At 50.0% G+C, this 20995-nt stretch overlaps 10 protein-coding genes across 10 annotated transcripts; 6 read left to right on the top strand and 4 right to left on the bottom strand.

Annotated features, from left to right (window-relative positions):
• Nucleotides 1-173: 173 nt before the first annotated feature.
• Nucleotides 174-616, bottom strand: N7519_007321 (uncharacterized protein; the record flags this gene model as incomplete). Its single annotated transcript, XM_057294097.1, has 2 exons — nucleotides 174-401; nucleotides 455-616. 2 exons carry the CDS (start codon nucleotides 614-616, stop codon nucleotides 174-176), a joined length of 390 nt encoding a protein of 129 aa, XP_057148908.1.
• A 465-nt stretch (nucleotides 617-1081) lies between these two features.
• Nucleotides 1082-1846, top strand: N7519_007320 (SIMPL domain-containing protein; the record flags this gene model as incomplete). Its single annotated transcript, XM_057294096.1, has 1 exon — nucleotides 1082-1846. One exon carries the CDS (start codon nucleotides 1082-1084, stop codon nucleotides 1844-1846), a length of 765 nt encoding a protein of 254 aa, XP_057148907.1.
• Nucleotides 1847-2450: 604 nt separating this feature from the next.
• On the bottom strand, nucleotides 2451-3022 carry N7519_007319 (thioredoxin family protein; the record flags this gene model as incomplete). The annotated part of the gene is made up of 3 exons (XM_057294095.1): nucleotides 2451-2742; nucleotides 2799-2877; nucleotides 2980-3022. 3 exons carry the CDS (start codon nucleotides 3020-3022, stop codon nucleotides 2451-2453), a joined length of 414 nt encoding a protein of 137 aa, XP_057148906.1.
• A 1239-nt stretch (nucleotides 3023-4261) lies between these two features.
• On the top strand, nucleotides 4262-5881 carry N7519_007318 (uncharacterized protein; the record flags this gene model as incomplete). Its single annotated transcript, XM_057294094.1, has 1 exon — nucleotides 4262-5881. The coding sequence occupies one exon, from the start codon at nucleotides 4262-4264 to the stop codon at nucleotides 5879-5881; it is 1620 nt and encodes a 539-aa protein (XP_057148905.1).
• Nucleotides 5882-6847: 966 nt separating this feature from the next.
• N7519_007317 (uncharacterized protein) lies at nucleotides 6848-7670 on the top strand (the record flags this gene model as incomplete). Its single annotated transcript, XM_057294093.1, is given in 2 exon segments — nucleotides 6848-7347; nucleotides 7364-7670. 2 exon segments carry the CDS (start codon nucleotides 6848-6850, stop codon nucleotides 7668-7670), a joined length of 807 nt encoding a protein of 268 aa, XP_057148904.1.
• Nucleotides 7671-8656: 986 nt separating this feature from the next.
• N7519_007316 (uncharacterized protein) lies at nucleotides 8657-9190 on the top strand (the record flags this gene model as incomplete). Its single annotated transcript, XM_057294092.1, has 1 exon — nucleotides 8657-9190. One exon carries the CDS (start codon nucleotides 8657-8659, stop codon nucleotides 9188-9190), a length of 534 nt encoding a protein of 177 aa, XP_057148903.1.
• A 1209-nt stretch (nucleotides 9191-10399) lies between these two features.
• On the top strand, nucleotides 10400-11895 carry N7519_007315 (FAD-binding oxidoreductase; the record flags this gene model as incomplete). Its single annotated transcript, XM_057294091.1, has 3 exons — nucleotides 10400-10655; nucleotides 10726-10802; nucleotides 10852-11895. 3 exons carry the CDS (start codon nucleotides 10400-10402, stop codon nucleotides 11893-11895), a joined length of 1377 nt encoding a protein of 458 aa, XP_057148902.1.
• A 1157-nt stretch (nucleotides 11896-13052) lies between these two features.
• On the bottom strand, nucleotides 13053-13382 carry N7519_007314 (uncharacterized protein; the record flags this gene model as incomplete). Its single annotated transcript, XM_057294090.1, has 1 exon — nucleotides 13053-13382. The coding sequence occupies one exon, from the start codon at nucleotides 13380-13382 to the stop codon at nucleotides 13053-13055; it is 330 nt and encodes a 109-aa protein (XP_057148901.1).
• A 1097-nt stretch (nucleotides 13383-14479) lies between these two features.
• On the bottom strand, nucleotides 14480-18357 carry N7519_007313 (GRAM and VASt domain-containing protein; the record flags this gene model as incomplete). The annotated part of the gene is made up of 4 exons (XM_057294089.1): nucleotides 14480-16841; nucleotides 16883-17116; nucleotides 17185-17880; nucleotides 17954-18357. 4 exons carry the CDS (start codon nucleotides 18355-18357, stop codon nucleotides 14480-14482), a joined length of 3696 nt encoding a protein of 1231 aa, XP_057148900.1.
• A 705-nt stretch (nucleotides 18358-19062) lies between these two features.
• N7519_007312 (uncharacterized protein) lies at nucleotides 19063-20899 on the top strand (the record flags this gene model as incomplete). Its single annotated transcript, XM_057294088.1, has 3 exons — nucleotides 19063-19086; nucleotides 19138-19263; nucleotides 19325-20899. 3 exons carry the CDS (start codon nucleotides 19063-19065, stop codon nucleotides 20897-20899), a joined length of 1725 nt encoding a protein of 574 aa, XP_057148899.1.
• Between the last annotated feature and the right edge of the window lie 96 nt (nucleotides 20900-20995).

Genomic DNA, 20995 nt, shown 5'->3' with positions numbered 1-20995 from the left:
GAGCATTCATGATCTTTACGTAAAACCGCAATTTTCATCTGCCGGGCAAAGTTGTGCCCTGTTGATAATTCATTCCGACATGGGGTCGATGCACACTAGCACCATGGAAAAACAAAAGAAAAAAGAAAGAAAGAGATTTCACATCCTTCATCCAGAGACCCCGTCGTCGCCTTTTAATGACAGCTGTGATGCCCCTCGCCATCGACCTTTCCCACCCGATTCACCTGCTCCCAAGCCGACAAACCGACACAGATCGCAATGCGCCACAGCATTCTACGACTGAGTCCCTCGCGCCACACGCCCCATATAAGAGTCAGAATGGAAATCGCCAGAAAAGCGTTTCGCAGTTTCTCAATGCCAGCAGTGGCCACCGAACCCGCAAAGAGAAAGTCCAGGACAGCCTAGAAATTTAGCACACGCGTTCAACAGCCTAGTAACATGGAAAATAACATACTGGCAGCCAGCAACACGAGGATGAAAGCAAGGCAGACCCTTCCGGTAGATATTTGACGACTAATTGAACGAGTCTTTGTAGAACAGACCCGTCATCATGGTCTGGGTCAGACTTGGACGAGAGTTTGTCTGAGGGTTTGTCTGAGCAGCCGTTGCATGACATTTTGAATATATGTGGGAAATGGCTTGAGAGAAAATAAAAATGGAGTTTTGAAGCTGTACTATGGATCTAGGTCCACTGGTCCATAGATATATCTCTGCGCGATTTTCGCGTCGTCCGAGGATGCACCCCTGTAATCGATATTCCCAATGCAAACATGTCAAACACACCAAGAGGTCGTTAAAAGTTGGGAGATGTCTATCACACAGACTTGTCCGAGCGATATTCTGAGGAGTTATTTATTATTTGACAGCAGAAAATCCACGGATACAAACAGTCCATGTACGTATGTGCGTGTAAGGCGAACTTGCAAGGTCAGTACCCCGCAATGCGGCTCCGTCAACCGCCAATAATAGCCTCCAAGGCATTTTTGGGGGGTTCCACTTTCAGGTATTAAAGGCACAGCTCTGCCTCTACCCAGGTATTCGTAAATAAGACGACTTCTCTTTTGCAGCCTTCAAGGTAAAAATGGCCCCACTCAAGATCGTGCTAGACGGCAGTTCGTCCACCACACGCCAGCCGGAACGAGCTGCCCTCCACTTCATCGTCAAGGCAACTGGGGAAAACCGAGAAAGCGTGTCCAAGGAGGTCACCGAGACATCTAACGAGATCAACCGGCTTTTTAAAGACCTGTGCCCCAAAACGGAGACCGGCGAGACAATCCAAGGCTCGCCAGTGACCTCTTTCTCTTCCACCTCGCTACAAACATGGTCTCAAGTACCGAGCGATATGTCGGGCAACCCTCTACCTACAGTGTACCATGCGACTCTGTCGCTCAATGCACTCTTCCAGGACTTTACCAAGCTTAGCGAAGTCGTTGGGGAGTTGCTTTCTTACTCCAACATCGAGATCCAGTCCCTCGAGTGGTGTCTCACCGAGGCGACGCAAAAGGCTCTGAGTTCCGAGTCCCGTGAGGAGGCAATGCGCGACGCCGTCCGGAAAGCAAACGACTATGCTAGGGTCATTGGACGAGAAGTAGTTGCGGTGGAAATTAGGGAGTCGGCGGACGGATTGCATTTTGGAATGAACGCTGGACGGTATAGACCATATGCCGACCGCCAGATGATGATGCAGCCACAGGAGGCTCGGCCAACCATAACTTCAGCGCTTGTCTTTCCCTCTGCTTCCAACATTGACTTAGATTCAGGCGCTCCCATGGCACTTGATTTGAGTCCGCAGTTGATTCGGTATACGAATCATGTGGAAGTGGTATTCCAGGCTGCAGATAGTTGAGAGGCGTTGCCTTGGTTATTTTGAACGTAATCTTGCACTGGATATGTTCTTGCACTAGATATGCTTTCATGATTCCCAATTCTACTTTCCATAGCTTCATATTATTTTCAAGGGAACTAGGAAAATATTGGCCGCAGGTAGATTCAGAGCTATACTCGAAGAATGTCGGTGATGCCAGTTTTGAGACGTCCTGTTCAAGTGCACGTACATACTCCCTGGGAACCTGTATCTAACCGCCCCAGCCTCTAGGACTCCGGACCATGCTCTGTTTTACTCAGTGACCAAAGAGCGGCAAGTGGTAGGGCACTAAAATAGAAAGGGAAACCCATCCCGCGCGGCCTGAAGTCCGCTGCATATGTATTAATGCCCAAAGTCGGAGTCGATCCGGGGCGCTCACAGTGGCCCGTATCTCGAGGTGCGCATGGTGTAACCTCAATTAATGCATTTACTTGCATACGATTATGTCACCGTTTCAATTCGTGATTCGTGAGTTACACTGATTATACCGACAAATAACCATACAGTTCCCCAAGTATACGAGGATCGATGCCTTCAATCCGAGATCCTCAAGGCTACCGATAAACCAAGGCAAAGCGCAAAGCGTCTATGCAGAGATCTCCTTAATCTGGGCCTCGAGTTTCTTCATGTCCCCGCCAACAACGCGGTTGACCTCCTTGCCATCCTTGAACACCACAAAGGTGGGCATAGCATTCACGCCCAGTTCCCGCGCGACACTTTGCAGCTTGTCCACGTCCACCTGGATAAAACGAACGTTTTGGTACTGCTCGCTCAGCTTGCCGACAACGGGGGCGACGGCCTTGCAGGGTCCACACCAGGTTGCGAAGAAGTCAACGACGACGGGGCCGGAGGAGGTGAGGGCTTTGAAGATGACTTGGCTGTTGGGCGGATATTAGAATTTAATTTGTTGAGCGCTGAAGCAAGTATGGCTTACTTGTCGATCTCGGTGACCTTTCCGTGAGACATGGTTGCTGCTGAGCTCGAGTTGCGTGACTTAAAGAAGAGGCGGATAGCTTATGAGGGGTTAGTGTTTGGTAGTTTGTTTCTGTTGGAGGTGTTCCAAGGGTGTTTTCGGATGAAGGTTGAGATGGAAGGTGGTGCGTGGAAGTACTCACCAATGTATATCGCAGTGAGAATTAGGACGGTCTTGAGCTCCATCTTCAGTTGTCGTTCCCAAGTTCTTTGGTGGAGCGTCGTGTTATTTGGCGTGGCACGTGACCTGGAACTATGCCCTAATAAGAGGCACGCGATCACGACATTTGAGGGGGAATGATTGGTCTCAACTAGGTCTCAGTTGAAAATGTCTTACTTTGATCATGCTGAATCTGGACCTCGGGGATTTAGTGAGTTTAATGCGACTGTAGCCACCAAAAGCGTCTACTACCAACCGGATAAATAGTGTGACGAGTTTCATTTCCCACGTGCCATTTTGACAGATCTAGAGACAAATCCAGATATTTTGTACATTCCATTCAGACCTAGTTAAAGGGAATCATGATAAATGTGCTATAGAGTCGACACAGATAACAAGTAAATGAATATCAAAAAAGAATCGAGTCCGGGCCAGCATACCACAGTATCTTAATTGCAGGGTTCGCCACGGTGATACATCCCTATGATACCCCCATGGGCCGGTAATAAAGGACTTGTTTCCTTTATATCGGATTCATCAGGGGTGTAATTCCATTTCTTGAGTATAACGCGCTCTAGTTTGTGGTGGTTCTGAAGCGAGATGAACCACTATATCGAAGGATAATACTAAAAACGATGCTCTGAAATATCGACTTCATATTGAAGTTTATATAACCTGATGCCTGACATGTGTGCCCTACATTTTTCTGATGCGGGACAAGAGTAATCCGCCGCATGAGGGGCCTTGTTATATCTTTTTAGATGATCTTTTTTTTTTTTAGGACAGTTTCTCTCGCTGCTCAGTTTTATAGTAGATGGGAGAAAAGTTGAAAAATATTAGGATATGCAGATAACCTCTCAATATATAACAGGGGATACACAACGAGGGATAAACCTTAGTGGCATCGAGCTCAATAAGGTCCGAGGGTGCTTAGCCCCTTGACAAGCTAACTTGAATGTAACAACATCGGAAACAACGAAAGAATACGTAAATCCTATGATTAGAAGTATGATATCATCTTGTACGATTGCTGTAGTTCATGCTATCTCTGCTTCCTCCACCGGTATCTTAGGGCTGGGAACTAGCAAGCCTCCCGATTGGTGGACATCATATTTCACATTCCTTCTGATAATTTGTGTATACTTTGGCTCTGGAATGCAGCATCCAGGAGCCCTAGCTAAGAATTCCATACCTTCATCGTCAATAGTCATGACATGAACGCAGCTAGCCACTCCCTCCTTTTTTATACTCAAGATCCGCTGGAAATGAATTTGCAGAATCAAGAACCGAAAATAAAGCCCGAGTCCAGCTCTAATGACACATTCACCAATTCCACCATCCAGCCCATTACCACAAGTAATGCTCCGAGCACGACCGGATCGATGTTACGCCTCTCCTTATGGGTCTCCTTTTCTGCATGGATCTCGAATTTTGACAATGGCTACGCCGGCACGGTCCTTATCATGCCTTCTTACAAACACGCATTTGGAAGCTGCGAGCAAGTCCTAGACCCGAACACGTATGCCAACATCCAGTATTGCTCATTGACACCACTGCAACAATCACTCATCAGCCTCAACTTCCTGTTCATTGCCATCGGAGGCGGGATTGCGGGCGTGACAGGCCAATACATTGGACGCAGGGGTTCAATCCAGGCTGGATGCACATTGGCTATTATCGGTGCGGCTGGAATGCTTGGCACCAGTGGAAGCTTCTTGCGCTACATGGTGTGCAGATCAATCAGTGCTGTGGGACTTGGACAGCTGATGGCAGCCAGTGTCACGTACGGCTCCGAGTGCATCGTGGCCAACAAGCGTGGGCTGTCTTTAGGATTGTATAATGTCGGGCTTGCTGGGGGGAATGTTGCTGCTTTTGCGGTGTGTGCGGGTTCTGCTCATCTGGAGCCCACCAATGACTGGCAGTGGAAGACACCCATTCTATGCCAAATACCCTTGGGAGTGATTCTCGGTGCTGGGATCCTGATGCTCCCTGAGTCTCCGCGCTGGCTCATGGGACATGGCCGAGAGGAAGAGGCGCGGATCTCGTTCAGCGTGCTGTACAACCAGAGTCCATATTCGCCGGAGATCACGGCGCAGATTGATGATATCAGGACAAACCTTGCAAATGAGCGTGAAGCCCTAAAATCTGTCTCGTTCTTTGATATTTATAGTAGGAAGCATGTGGGTCGCACCTTGACATCCGCCATGATCATGGTTGGACTCGCCATTACTGGTATCCAGTTTGTGCAACCGTACGCTACACTATTTCTCAAAGGAGTTGGCATCAGCGACCCATACCTAATCAATGTCATTATTGGCTTGTGCATCCTAGGAGGATCGTTTTTTGGCCCGTTCATTGTGGAATACGGCGGAAGGAGAATTGCCATGCTTTCGGGCTACATTGCCATGGCTGTCTGCATGCTAACTCTTTCATCTGTGAGCACTGCTCTTGGAATGGACGAAACTGCCGAGATAGTGACGGTTGTTCTTCTGTGCTTGTGGGCTTTTGTCTTTGGTGGGACTATTGCTGCGAGTGCTAACCTATCTTCTGTGGAGATGCATAGTGTCTCACTTCGCACCTTTGGACAAGCCAACACAACAGTATTCTATGGTATTTTCGCCTTTGGTGCAACATTTTGGACGCCCTACATGTTAGGCGCGGACTACGGGGACATGGGTCCCAATGTGGGCTATTTCTATGCTGGGGTCACCGCCGTCATTGGGATTTTAACTTTCTTGTTCGTACCAGAAACTGCTGGGGTTACACTGGAGCAGATCGATGAGGGCTTCAATTCGGGAATAAAGGCATGGAAAACATCACTACCCAAGAATAAGGCCATCGCTTCCCAGAAGCGGAACATGGCAGGTGGAAACGTCGGAGCTTAAGGAATGGCGCCGAGCCGTGCTCAAATAGCTGGGATGTCATATACATATAATGTACAGGCTATGGTATATAGTTAAGAACTACTAGGTATTATCAGTGAGGCTACCTAGGTCAAACTTGCAACAGAACATCTCAAATGCATAGATTATATGGAACAATCTACATGGAGTGCAGAGAAGCCAACTATCAAACATGTCCCTTACCGCAGTTATAGGATGATATGTACAAAATCCGTAGGAAAGATCTTTACAATACGTTTCTCGTCTTTTTGCGGCTTCATTGATCGCAAGGGCACCAAGCACGTGACATCCTGGCCCTAAGGGATCCACGCTTTTCGTTCTTTCCCTGGACATTTGCCTACTTGGAAGAAACGGCAAAATAAACAAAATCTCATCAGATTCAAGATGCGTAAGTGAATATAATATGGCTGATAGGTCTACAAACCAAAACCAAAATACGTGGTAGTGCACAGCGTACGGGCATGGAGAAAGTGACTGGACATGCGCGCCAGTACGTTTTCAGTTGAAGTTATATCAATCGGAGATACCTTGTTAGCTGAGCCTTCTAAAACGATGTTTTCTTGGCGTTCAAGAATGGAAAGAGCCTTTATCCATGGCAGTTGAACTTTGTAGAATGAGACTACCTGGCTTCACTTACCCCGACATAATCGTTATGCTATGTTGACTCTGCGCGATTGCTATCTTATTTGTCCTATCTTCAGAAGCAAACGAAGGCTTTAAATTGATTTCTCTTCTTCCTCTTCTTCCTTTCTCTCTTTCCTCTTACATCCACCGCGGACAGTTCTTCAGTCAGAAAGCTGTACAGTTCTGATCTGAAAGCACCAACCACAGTGAGTAGATGACACTTCACCAGGAAAAAACAATGATCTGCTAACAATATCTTCTTCAAATCTACAAAGCTCAGTCACCACGCTCATCTTTGCAATCATTCCTCATCCTCTGCCTGCCATGTCGTTCTTCTCCAACCGCCCTCGTGCCGGCCGGCATGATGCCGAGCCTGAACAGCCTCGAGTTCCACGCACTCAGGCTAGTGATTTGCCCAAGCCGACTCAGGTAACCCTTCTGAACATCCAGAAGCTGAGGCCAGAGTCTAGCCTCACAGTCTGGGGCAATGAGGTCCTTCATGCCTTGCGACCTCTCAAGCTCGATGCACTTGTGGACAGTGGTCTTCCGAAGCCCCACCCAGGGGACGATGACTACAAAAAATGGAAGTTCTGGACACTCGCTGTTTCTAGCTGGCTGTACAATCAGGTGGATGCCTCGCTCCAACTCAAAGTGAAGGAACACCCAAACGAGATCACCTACGCCGATGAAATGTTCAGCACGATCAGATGGCTGAGTCTGCCCCACCAGTCGAAGTTCCTTGAGCGCGAGCTGAGGAAGTGGGAGGAAATCAAACGTGGTACCTTCCCCACGGCTGCGGACTTTATCATGGCCTACCAGAACCAGTTCAACCGCCTGAAGACAGAGAACCATGCGCCCCCCCTGCGACTTTGCGCTTGGCCGACTCTTGAACGAGCTGCGCGGAGAGGTCTTGAAGGCTCCCTACATTCAAGAGGAGGTGAAGGATTTGGGACGCCCCGTCGACTATCAGCTGTTCGTCTACTACTGCAAGGTCCTGGTCAATGAATCCCGCAAGCCCAGCATTTCGGCTGCTGAGTCTTCCAACATGGGAGATGACGGAGAAGGGCGAGGCCGAAGCCATGGACGGGACATCTCTTACCGCGGCTGGAGACAAAGCACCAAAGGACGCGGCCCGGCATGGGAGTAGGTGCTTTGCTGTGGACTGGCCCGACCTCGCAACTAATGAGGTCGTGAAAATGGGCACCACACCTGCACTGGAGCGATTGGAGAATTTTGAGATATTACAAATTTTGAGATGTTACGAAAGAAAAATCCAAAATCCAAAAAAAAGGGTACTGGCTACAGTCCTGGCAGCATTCAGACAGGACATAGCAATGAAATCTATTGTCTCACTCATAGTTCCCACTCGTAAGGTAGCAATGATTAGTATTTCACGTCCCCTGTCAGGAAATTTGACTAGTTAGACTGCAAAAGTAGAAACTCTAAGCTTGCAATTGCCTTGCTTCTATGTAATGCGCATTTGAAAGATTGGCTGATTTAATATCGATGACTTGCAGATTACGATTTAGTCAAATATCTCTGAAGTACGGCACATACTACATTATTTGCGTTATTCTGTAGCGGGATATTTGCCTTAAGCTACCGCAGTAGACGGTGGAGTCTGTGTCCTTTCTGATTACATATATGTATATATCTCCCTTTTGTTTCGTCCAACACACTAGTGGCATTCCGTCTGCCACAATACAGGGAAGACATATTAAGGCACCAAGGCAAAAAGAAAACAGTCAGAATGAGATAAAATAATAAACCCGTTATCCTCGAGTATGCACTGCGGCCCAATTATTGAATCGGTCATGGTGGCTTGCATGGCGGGGGATCCGAATTTGTGGGCCACATCTGTTTTTCACGCCCCAGCAACGGCAAACAATCAGCCATACTGACAAGGAAGGTGACGCTAGCGAGGAAGGTGCAGGCAGGGCGGATGCTGGTGAGGTGATGTACTGCTGACGCTAAGTCCAATGCAGACGAATACGAGGCTGAGGCTGATAATGACGCTAATGCTCAGGTGCCCAACTACGCTGACAAAGACGCGAATGAGATTCTAGAAGGACGCTTGCACCCAAATATTTTTGACTCAATCAATCCGACTATAACGAGACATCAAATATCAGGATGGTTGAGAAAGAACAGAAAGCGAAATCGGTTGGGCCTACAATAACGTTCGTGACGATCAAGCCAAAATTCGAGACAAATACCAAGCCCAAGCCGGAGGCAAAGAACAAGTCGGACACGAAGGCGAAGAGCAAGTCAGGGACGAAGAGTCAAGCAAAACTGGACTCAAAGCCTAAGCTAGCATCAGATGCAAAGCCCAAGTCAACGCAAGAGGCGAAGACCAAATCAGAGACGAAGAGCAAAGCAAAACCGGACGCGAAGCCAAGGCCAAGACCGCCAAAGATCATAACTAGACGGGTGGCGAAGACCAACGCAAGGCAAGAAGTGAAGACTAAGCCAAAGCCAGAGGCAAACAACAAGTCAGATACAAAGACGAAGAGCAAGCCAGATCCGAAAGCTAAAACGGAGACAAAGCCAAAGCCAAAGCCAAAGCCAAAGCCAGAAACGAAAACGAAAGCCGGGCCGAAGACCAACCCCGAGAAAAGAATGATAATCAATCTGGAGACGATAACGAAGATTCAGCTGGGAGCCTAAAAGTCCCAAGCACGGATAACTGCGACAGAGCGGAGGAAGATGAGTCGGTCCCTGTCTAGACCCTTGTCTTGACCCCTTGATTTGCGTAGTACTGGAGAAGCAGCTCGGCTTCACATTTTCAACTACAACCAACGCCCACATGAAGTTAACAGTCCTCAACGACGTGCTCGATGAGACGAGCATCAAGGAAATCTGCCAGAGAACGCAGACGACGAGAACTGTTCGCTGAAGCGAATAAGTCTGACAGCTCCTACAAAGGAGGGTGGTGTTGAGTGATTAAATAAATCATGGAGCAAATTGGTAGGGGTTAAGTGGACATATTTTATACCTCTTACTTATGTGCTCTGCTTGGTAGAAAATGTTGAAAGACACAAGTGCATCTTAATTAAAGTCTATTGAAATCTATACTTTGTTTTTTCACCACTGTTTGTAATTACTAACGACTCCCTTCGTACCATTCTGAGATAGCCCACAGAGACGAGTTAGGGCTATATTGAGATAAGTAATGCTGAACCAAGGAACATCAGCTGCCTACTAGGTAATGATAAGATCCTTCACAGGCTATCAACACCTATAGGAGTCGCGCGTGCATATCAATCGCGAGAAGCTAGAGCAAAAAAAAGCCTAGTTTGGAGGAGGCACTTGTAACAGAACAGATACTTCTGCATTCGCCTGAAGGACGGCTTGAGAGCCATGCAGGTTCGTCTGCGTGAGGACATGTGCTGTCACTGTGTCTATTCCGTGTACTCCGACTGGTGCGAATTGCCGGAGTGTTGAGGATTCGGCGAACGCGACGCGTTCCAGCTCCGCTTGGATAAAGTTTACGCCCCTGGTGGTCCATCACATTCTTATTAAGCCCTAATTATCTCGATCTGTTCACAATCTGCTTTGGTTTTTCATTTTTCTAGTCAGAGCTTTTATCTTTGGCGGAAGTTTACTACCGACATATGTATGTAGGTAGGTATAGTAGCTACTATATAATTACTACCGCGTTAAAGCCTACTCCGTACGCGTGCTGCAAATGTCAGACTGGAATTTGCCCAGGCCCCCTTAACCCTAAACAGGAACCTTAGTGGGTTCTGTGATGAACTAGTGATCAATAGCCCCTATTTACCCCCACAGTATACATAGAAGGGGGATCGCCCAGGTGTTCGTGTGAGCCTGTCCCTTTTTTTTCGTAAACCACATCCTTGGTTCGGGCTTTTCGCTATGGGCAATACCACCAGCATTGCCGCTGGACGTGACTGTCTAGTGTCCGCCGTCGGCCCCGCTCATGTCACATTCCAAGATGCGCTTCTTTACCAGACTACCGCAGTCGACCCGTACAACTTGAATATCCCCGTCACCCCGGCGGCAGTCACGTACCCTCAGTCAGCGGAGGAAATCGCTGCTGTAGTTAAATGCGCCTCTGACTATGACTACAAGGTGCAGGCGCGCAGTGGAGGACATAGCTTTGGCAACTACGGTATGGGTTTAGTGATAATAGTAGTTCAGCTGCCGGCGCAAGCAGTCGACTAACTCGTACTTGGCTCTAGGCCTCGGAGGACAAAATGGTGCCATCGTGGTCGATATGAAGCACTTCTCGCAATTCTCCATGGACGAGTCGACCTTCGTCGCGACCATCGGCCCCGGAACAACCTACGGGCAATCTCGACACCGAGCTTTATAATGCAGGCGGCAGAGCAATGGCACACGGTATTTGCCCGACTATCCGGACAGGCGGCCACCTGACGGTGGGCGGATTGGGCCCGACGGCGCGCCAGTGGGGTCTAGCGCTTGACCATATTGAGGAAGTCGAGGTGGTGTTGGCGAACTCGAGTATTGTGCGGGCGTCGAATACACAGAACCAGGATATTCTATTCGCCGTCAAAGGTGCTGCTGCCAGCTTTGGAATCGTCACGGAGTTCAAGGTGCGCACGCAGGAGGCGCCTGGCCTAGCCGTTCAATATTCATTCACGTTCAATCTGGGGACTCCTGCGCAGAAGGCGAAGCTTGTCAAGGACTGGCAGGCATTTATAGCGCAGGAGAACCTCTCCTGGAAGTTTTACTCGAACTTGGTCATCTTCAACGGCCAGATCATTCTCGAGGGCATTTTCTTCGGGTCAAAAGAGGAGTACGATGAGCTCGACCTGGAGAAGAGATTCCCCACCAGCGAGCCGGGTACTGTGCTAGTCCTGACGGATTGGCTGGGGATGATCGGTCATGGATTGGAAGATACGATTCTTAAGGTGGTCGGAGACACCCCGACCTGGTTCTACGCCAAGTCCCTCGGATTCACCCCCGACACGCTGATTCCTGATTCAGCTATCGACGACTTCTTCAATTACATCCACAAAACTAACGCCGGCACTTTGGCCTGGTTTGTCACACTCAGCTTGGAGGGTGGTGCTATCAACTCCGTGTCTGAAGATGCCACAGCATATGGCCACCGCGATGTGCTTTTCTGGTTCCAAGTGTTCGTAGTCAACCCACTTGGTCCGATCTCGCAGACTACGTATGATTTCACCAATGGCCTTTACGATGTTTTGGCTCAGGCAGTGCCAGAGAGTGCGGGACACGCATATCTCGGATGTCCAGATCCTAAAATGCCCGATGCCCAGCGTGCGTACTGGCGTAGCAACCTTCCAAGGTTGGAAGAGCTCAAGGGAGACTTAGATCCAAAGGACACCTTCCACAATCCGCAGGGTGTTCAGGTTGGTCCCTAAGACGACGTAGGTCGGCATTCTGTGCATAGTATTTGACGGGATCGACAATGTGTAGCAGAAGAACACCATCTAAGAGGGTCATATATAGTGCATCTATATTATCTTGAACGCGAGGTGAGCTTTTTCGGTTAATTCCTCGCGCTAGTTCTTGTATATAGAATCTACTATAGGTGTTTTTAATATTAATTGTTAATCGCAAGTTGTCATTTACCTAAGTATACGTGAGGCACCCGCATACGCTCAGGATACAGATAAACAGTGAATTAGAGATCGATATCTTGAGTGGTTGAGGAAGCGAGATACAGATTTATGTGGTGATTACGTGGATGATATTGATCAATTCTGCAATGCTGGGTGCTCCGCCTGCTCCTTGTCTTCGGCGCTGTCGTACTCTGTTTTGATCCGCGCAATGGTTGAATGAGAACGTCCTCGGAGAGAAAATGAAATGGGAAAGTGCAGTAGACACCTTGATTCACCAATCCTAGTGCGTTCGTCGGATACTGCCAAGGAGGGACGTGAAAATGGTGAGTATTAGGCTGGTATTGCCCGGTTCTCGACTCGATTGTCCGGGAACTGTAAACTGTAGGACCCAGGCGTTCCATGGACTATGTAACTCCTGAGCACTTGAAATCCCCGAAGTAGATGTCGATCGAGCTGCTGTTCCAAAGGCATGGCCTATAGCCTGTTGGAGACGGCCTTGCAGGTCATCGACCTCTCCCGGAAATGCCCCCCTGGCCTTCTAGTCGTCCCCCCTCTCGGCCCAGAGGGTTCGCTCCGGGCCCCGTGGAAAGCACCACGGCCGTACCCACGGTCACGGCCATCTCGAGCAGCACGACCAACCACCATGTCCTCCCCTTCCACGGGAGCCACGGGCGTCACGGATGCGGAACGAGCCACCACGGACGTTATGGCCACGGGGACGGGCACCCCACCCCTGATTACCCCAGCACGGAACTCTTGCTATCAGCTAGATGTCAACTATAGGCCTAGTACACCATCACTCCAACAGAGAGATTGAGGTAAAAAATATGAGCAAGGTATAGCAGGGAATAGTATCTTCAGCAAGTTCTGCCTCGACTTTGAGTCGTATTTGAGTCTCCTACCGGCGGGGATTTCATTGGAGACGGCACATAAGTGCCAGATTTGGACGAGGGAGATCATATCTGCTGGCAAGCAGACCTCCTCACCATGTCCTGGAGAAGATTCTGCAGGAGGACCAGCTTTCTGCTGGCACTTGTCCCAACAACCTCCATTCTTGTAGACAGGCTCGAGAATGGGGCTTCAATGGAGACTTCCACGTAGGTGCCATGAGCATGTAGCGCCATCTCCAGGTCAGCAACATAGCTCGCAACTGTAATGCGCGTATCCTTGTCGTCGTGGCGAACGGGACCTCCGGGGCAGGTCTGGAGGTCAACTGTTTTCAAGCTGATCTCCTCGATGCTCATTCCTGGAGAAGGTTCGCCAGGACGGCCAGGTTCCAGCTGCATAGTTTTTTGGCGGCTGGGTTCTTGTATATCAGGATTGAGATACGAGTCTGGAAGACTGAAATGGAGTTTATTAGTGAGTCTTCTGAGCCCGAGGTGGGTGAGACATCTGGGACTTACATGGAGAGCAAAAATGAAGAGAAGGGATGGCCATCTTCATTTGATAAGTAGAGGGTATAACGAAGGGTATCCATGAATGTACATGGACGATGGAGATGATAAAGAGGAGATGAAGAGGAGATGAAGAGGAGATGAAGAGGAGATAATGGGACGATGGACTTCCCAGGTTGACTTGGGAAGGTACAAATCAAGGCAGGTGAGTAGCCAAGTACTGGGCTTATTTACTGGCCTTTGACTGATTCCGACCTGACTTTGTCCTCACTTTCATATCCTTTGCAACTTGAAATGGTACCGGCCTATTCCCCACTTCTCGTCTGGTCTATTATTAGAAACATGATACAATGACCTTTTCTGTCTTTTTGTTGTACAATATAGACGGAAGAATAGCTTCTTATAGGCTCATACACCAGAGGTCTTCCCTCTCAAGCACCAAAATAGTGTTTTACTCGTCAGGAATTACGAATGCAAGAAGAGGCTGCCAGGCATAGCCTAAATTCAATATGTAAATCACATAGCAATAGCTCGGGATATTCACACAGAAGCAAATGGGACAAAGAAAAGAAGTAGCCAGCACGCTCAGATGAACAATAAGCAAGAAGGTAAGAAAAAGCAAAGCCAGTAGCTAGTAGACCGGTGTAGAGACAAGATAGTTGGCGCTCATGTACATGCAAGGAAAACCCGTCCATGTGTCGAAGGACATAGGAGGGAGAGTTGAGATAACGACTGTAGACTTTTCAGAATGAATGTAAGGAGGGCGGATATCAACAGCAAGGGAACAGCTCTGCTTGTTCCCATAACTCCGGGATAACACCTTGACAAATGGGTAAGAATAAAACAAGTTGTAAAGACAAGGAAATAGATTTTGTGGTGTCGAAAGGAAAGTTGGGCTCTTCTCTAGGAAGAGACAGGGTTAGAAAGGAGAGTAGGGAGAAAGTGTGGTTGGTCTTATGTGCAAGGGGCGGCACGACCATTGATGTCCATTACAATTCGGACTTGACTAGGTCTTCAACTTCCCATTGGGCTCTGCGTTTGCCCATCATCTCCTCAAGGACGTCGAGACGTTGGCGTGTGGTACGGAGGGCATGGTCCATCTCACGGTCAGAGATCTTCTCTTCCCGGAGCCGTGCAGCAAGCTCACGCTCATCACTCGTACTGGCTCCAGACGACCTGCGACTTGGGTGTGGCTCGGGCGATCGGTAAACGTTGGGGAAGACCATTCCGTCCATACCAACACGGTCTTCTAGCCAGTTCCAGAGCTCAGTTTCTTCACGTCGCCACATCTCCTCGTATGCAGCCAGTCTCTGGGGCAAGCTGTGACCGGGACATCCGACTTCAGGCGAAACCATAGACGATGGCGACGGGGATCGCAAGAAGGCCATGTAGAACAAGATCCCGATAATTAAAATAGCGAAGTTGCTATTCCATAGCGGACTGAGAATGCTAGTGAAGGGCTCCAGGAGGGGGCGGATCGGTTCGAATAGTCCCCATGATTCTTGCTTTGAGGCGTTGGAATCCACAGCAACCTTCAATGAAGCAACTGCAGTCGACTCCCGCCGTCCGCTGTCGCCCTTCTTGCGCTTTCCTTTGCCCCGTCCAGCGCCATTGGCACGCCCACGGGGAACAACTCCAACCTGCAGCGCTTTGACAAGCTCATTACCAAAGGTCGTTTGCCCATCAATCGCACCTTTCTCAATAGGACCTTTAAGCCAACTCTTGCCTGTCCACTCAATAGTACAGGTCATGAGGAAGCGAGTTTGGTTGCCAGGAGCCCACGTAAAGAGGTACTTGGTCATGGTAGCAAAAACGTTGCCACTGGGCACGTCAGGTGTTTGGGTGCTCAAAGTGACAAGAACCGCCTTTTCAAGGTCCAAGAAGTCCATGTTCTCGGTACTGATACATTTTGTCTGCTTCGGACCAATGGAGCCGTTGAGAGGTTTGATGTATGAGTACTTCCTGGTTGGGCTTTCCATTGTCAAGCCCTTGGCTGTGCCCTCGAACTGTAGCTCTCCACATTTCTGGTTTTCAGCAAGGAACTTGGTCATAAACTCGCCGGACGCTGGGCCGAAAACCAAAGAGAAGACCTTGCCGAGCGGGGCCGGAATGACTTCATCTTTGATGACTTTCTCATATTGTCCATTGGCGTCGACGTATTCGGTGGGTGCATGTGTAGTCGGACCTGGGAAATCAGCAGGCGCTTCCTTGGAAGTGCCTTTGTCGCCGTTCTTTTTATCGCCATTAACATTTGTGCCCGCCGCCGGTAGAGCTGCATTCGCGGATAGGCTTGAAGCCTTGCGGCTTAATCCTTTTCGCACTGGCAATGAGGTTGCACTGGCGTTGGCACTGTCGCCGGCCTCGAAGAAGCTATCAGCATTGTCTCCTTCCTCGTCCTCATCGTAGATTTCATCTTCATCAGTCACATCACTTTCGGACTCGCTCTCCTCCTCCCCAACCTTCTCTGTCTTATCACCGGTGCCATGGGTCACACGGGTTCCATTTACAGAGCTCTTGATGGTGGGGTGGTTGATCTTCCAGATATTGACCATTAGGTCGTATGTGGACTCGCGACTGAGTAAACTGCGGAAAGTGTGACGGGCGTGGAGTGTTTGAATGGCAATAGCATTGGGGAACACCATAGCCGTGCTCTCCTTTTCGATAGCGACAACCTCGTCGAAGCTGATCACTAGAGTCGTGACCCATCCCAGGATGTTACTGGAGAAACAGATGTGCCCTTCTGAGATATAGATGCGGCCGGCAAGAATAATCTCACGCTGCAAAGCACAGCTGTAATCTTCGATAAGATAATCATCTTCGGGTACACTCCGGAATAATTGGTGGAAGTCCCGATTGCGCTTTTTGCTTGCAACCGCGAAGCCAGTCAACCGAGGTACACTGGAATTGGCACCAGGAACACCAAGTGCAACGGCATTGATGCCAATAGCTCCAATTGTCGAGGCTGTGGCCCCAGACGAGCCCCGGTGACGCCGGGCGAGTCTGCTGCGCACACTGCCAGTGCGTCTGAGGCCCCCGCTCAGGTCGCCGTCAATGACACTACCACTGGGGGGAGTTTGATCGCCCATAATCAAGCCATCTTTCGGAAGTGAGGTGGTAGACTGAAACTCCAGGGCGTCTTCTGCAGAGTTCGGCAATGAAACCTCAGAGGGCCTTTCGTATGCTACTTGAACAGCGCGCGCTGCGCGTTTGTCTTCAAGTTTAGCAGCTTCCTCATCTCTCCGGGCAACAGCTGTGTTTTTGCGCTTGTCAGCGGAGCTCGCTGGCTTTGTAATCACCACACCGTCGGCAGTCGTAATTGACTCACCGGGTCGTGCGTCAATGTCCAGATGGCTAAAGTTCAGATCTCCTGCCCAAGAGTCTCTACAGCAGACGGTCTCCCTTCCGCCATCTTGCTATCATTATCTGATGGTTTCTCGGCCTCCGCGGTGGATTCACTGAGGGACTTATCGGCATCAGCAGGAGCAGGCTGAGAAGGTGGGCGATTTCTCTGTTGAGCGTTGAGGCTGTTGCTGAAGGAAGTGGCGGCGTTTTGCGCAACTGAAAACACAGAAGAGAAGAAGCCGCTTTGCTGGTTTGAAGCCGCATTCTTCGCCCGGAGGCCTTTTCTTCAAGAGGTGTCAGTGCAGATATTGAGTTGGACAACTTGCTTGGGCCATGAGCTGCAGAAGCGGACCGCACCCGGCGGTGAGAGATCATGTTTCCAGAAGGGCTCACGGTGGTGACTCCAGCAGACGGAGAATTCTCAGACTGTAGAGACTCGGGCGAATCGGTGACATCGTTAGACAGGATTTGCGCACTGAGAGGGCGGTGCTCAGTTGGTGTTGGAGGAGTTAGAGTTGTCGCTGGCGCAGGAATAGCAGTCTTGGGTGGGGTGTTCGGCATGGGGCTCGCTTCAAGTGAACGAGGCTTGTTGTCCGTTAGATCAGTCCGAATTGGTGCAGGCAGAGGCGGGACATCATCAGGGGCTGCCTGTGCCCGTTTCGATGAAAGACTGCTCCGCCGGCTAGATCCGAACAGACCCCGGCCGCTCTTGTTGCTTCCAGACTTAGTTGATGAAGCCTCAACGTCGTCATTGGTACCTTTCTTGTCCGAGCCAAAAGCGCCTTTGAATCGTCGTCCAGGGGATGGACTGCGTTTCTTGCCATTTGGGTCCGTGGGTACATCCAATGCCATACCCGACGTTGCGCGTCGGGATATTCTTTCACTCGGGTTTGAATCCGACCCGGTGGCACTGGGACCACTAACAGCTGACTCGGCATCAGCATTGGAGCCTTCCGTGTTTCCAGCATCCACCGATTTGGTCTTGAACAATGGGGAGGACGAGGTGTAGAATCCGGTATGGGAGTTATGTGAGGTGAGCGGCGGGGGCCTAAACAAAACCAAAAAAGATCAGCGGGTTAGAAGTAGTTCAAGACAATAAGAGAGCCAGTTTCTCAACTTACCCGTCCGGCTCTGAATCATCGGTCAACAGACTATTGCCTTCGCCCTCATGCGCAGAGCTCTCTGCCTTCAACGACGGGGCTGCGGAGGTCCCATCCCGAGACGCATTGGACCGACTTTCGTGTAGGTCGTGTTCGAAAACCACAGCCGGCACCGCCGGCTCGTCGTTGTGTTTCTGTGTCTTCTTCTTATTCTCTTTCCGCCTCCGACGCGCTTCGAGTAGCTTTGAGAATCCACTAGGACCAGCCTTAGGATCTGCTACTTCTCCGCCCTGGGTTTTCGGTCTCTCGATAGCGGAATCCTGGGACGACCGACCATTACTCTCGATTGCACTTGATTCTGCAGATATTGTCCAGGAGCGGCGCGATCTATTTTCACCTTTCAAGCTTGAAGACGAAGAGTCCATAATTGGAATGTAGAGGAAAGTGTATCGGGAGGGTGCGGGCAGACCGGGAGAATCAGGGAGAAGATGTCATGAGGTGTATGTAATGAAGACTTTCTCTCTCTTCTTTTTTTGCGAGAGAACTTCCGTACATAGACGGGGAAACGAAAGTGACGAAAGAGAGACAAAGTGGTGAATTGTCCGAACATCCCCTGGAGCTCCGCAACTCAACTTAGTCACCCGCCAAGTGAAGACGGGGGCTTCAGACTGAAACTGTTTCTGTTCAATTGATTTTATTTTGATATTCTGATTGATATTACTTGCAATAATTTATTGGTGTTGCTCTACTATTCCTACTGCATATATATTCTGCCTATCCAACCCCCATCCATCAAGGTAGTAGAGTAGCCTGACAGTATAGCTATAAGCATCTAGTTCACTCCGCTTCTCCACTATGTAGAATGTGGATGTAACTGGACACTTTGCTGCTTTCGGTTGTGATTGAATAGACAATATTTGTTCTATAATATCGATCTCGTAGTATTACTTTCAAGGGTTACCTCGTGTACTTCAATTTACCTCAATGTACCTGATCCCTCGTGTTACTGTCAAATCCAACTCCATTCACCTCGCATAACGTCACTTCTCCAACATTCCCCGGATAAATCCCATCAAAGGAATGCACCTGATTTTACTCTCTTAAATCCTGCAGGTGAACTTATTTTCGCCATGGAAGTAGCTCCTTTGGCCCTGGTAAGACCTCAACCCCTCATTTCTCAATTTCAGGATAATCTGACCAGCCAGGCCCACACTCATGCCCGGAACGCAGTACTCGAGACTCGCAAGGCCAACCCAGTCGCTGCCAGCGAGGAACATGATCTAGCTGCTGGTGAATTTGCAACCGCTGCACAGAGCAGCTCCGACCATGAGGTGAGTCCCGATTGAGGAGATGATCTACCCCCCCACCCGGCTCTGAGTTAACGCGTCATAGGCCCTACGGACCCTACGTTTGCTCGAAACTCACCACAAGAAGCTCGCCGAAATCCTCCGATTCCAGCATGAACATCCAACCAATACCCCTGCTGAACCGGCATCTGCTACTGCCACCTCAGCATTAGCGACCCAGCAAACCACAGCCGAGACCGGGGGCACAAAGAGCCTAGGCACGACCCAGGACGCACATCTACCACCAAGGTTGGTAGGCAACGCTCGTCTGCCAAGTCGGGATAAATCCTCCATTGCTAGTAACTTAGCATCCGCCCGAGGAATCCCATCGCACCCCCGACGTGGATCGCCGGTGTCGCCCACACTTACGTCGCAACATGTCGCAGCAAAGATGACCGAGGCGCCACCGAGGGCTAAAGCCGGTGAAACAAAGCTACGTGACGGAGCAGCCAAAAGTCGACAAAGTCGTATTTCTGCACCCAGACAACCATGGTCTCCCCCGACACCCAGTACTGAGGTAGTTTCCCAGCAAACTGTACCTCCTAGTGCAGGTGAAGCCGGCGGATCGAAAGATAAGCCTGCAATTACCGACGAAGCGTTCAATCGCTTCTACTCGGCCTTCGGGGGACTGGTTTCCAAGGTGTCTGGACCTTTGGCATTCGCAGGGATTCAAATGGGGTCTACGGATCCAGTCCGCGCTGAACAGAGCCGCAAGTCCTCAGCCGAGGTGAAAGTGGACCGTGATCATGCCGTTCTAGATCGGTCCATGACTGCAGGTGAGCCTGACGTGAACAAGCTGTTCTCTCGAGCTGCATTGCGCTCGATTCGGGACGGCTCTGGGGCAGGTCCCGGGAACCCAGCAGAGTCATTCTATGTAGTGCCAACCACGGGTGGGACCATGTCATACGCTGGGATCCTCACCCGAGCTGACAAGCAGGCACGCCGAAATAGCATTGAGGATGGTGATGATGACTTTGTGGATGCTCGGGAGACCCCTTCGTCTCCTGAAATGCGTCACAGTGCCAGTGGTTCACGCGTATGGGCGGGACGCCGCGGCGCATCCGATAAGCTCACTGCTCCGCAGACACACAAGACAATGGAAGAGATACAGATGGAGAACGAGACCTTGAGGAATTTGACCGATTCACTTGCGACACGATTGCATATGTGGGAGGTGAGCGCGCAATCTTCGTCGATGGCGCTTCAGCAATCAATCCGAATGATGCACCGCCAGAGCGGCGGAACACCTGATTATGCCCAGCCTTCAACGGCCACTACCTCTCCTGTTGCTACGCTGACTGCGCCGCCGGCTGCGGCTGATACTGACGCGCGGATCAAAGAACTGGAGGAGCAGATCCAGCGCAGTGAGAAGAAACTTGAAACTGCCACTCACGAGAATGACAAGCTCAAAAATGTCCTTGGGCGTTACCGGGACCGCTGGGAGAAATTGAAAGAGGGTGCCAAAACTCGAAGAGCGGAGGGTCGCTCTGGTGACAGTCAGAGCAATCCACCTGCGAGTGGTGCTAGCAAGCCGTCGGACCCCTCGGCCTCTCCCGATCCCGGTCGAGGTCCTTCTACTGGTCAAGCAGGCTCTCGTGCTGCAGGTGATAACCCGGCATAGTCTGGCAACATCCGGTGGTTGGAAACGGCGTTTGGTCCTCTAATGCTATCCTTTTTTTATGAGGTATGATATCCCCATAACACCATTTATGAAGCA

The sequence above is a fragment of the Penicillium mononematosum genome, assembly GCF_028829835.1.
Source record: "Penicillium mononematosum strain IBT 11891 chromosome Unknown utg000003l:1.0-8172316.0:1.0-8177699.0, whole genome shotgun sequence".
NCBI classification, from domain to species: domain Eukaryota; kingdom Fungi; phylum Ascomycota; class Eurotiomycetes; order Eurotiales; family Aspergillaceae; genus Penicillium; species Penicillium mononematosum.
The sequence above is the reverse complement of the archived record's forward strand: the minus strand, read 5'-3'. Positions and strand labels throughout refer to the sequence as shown.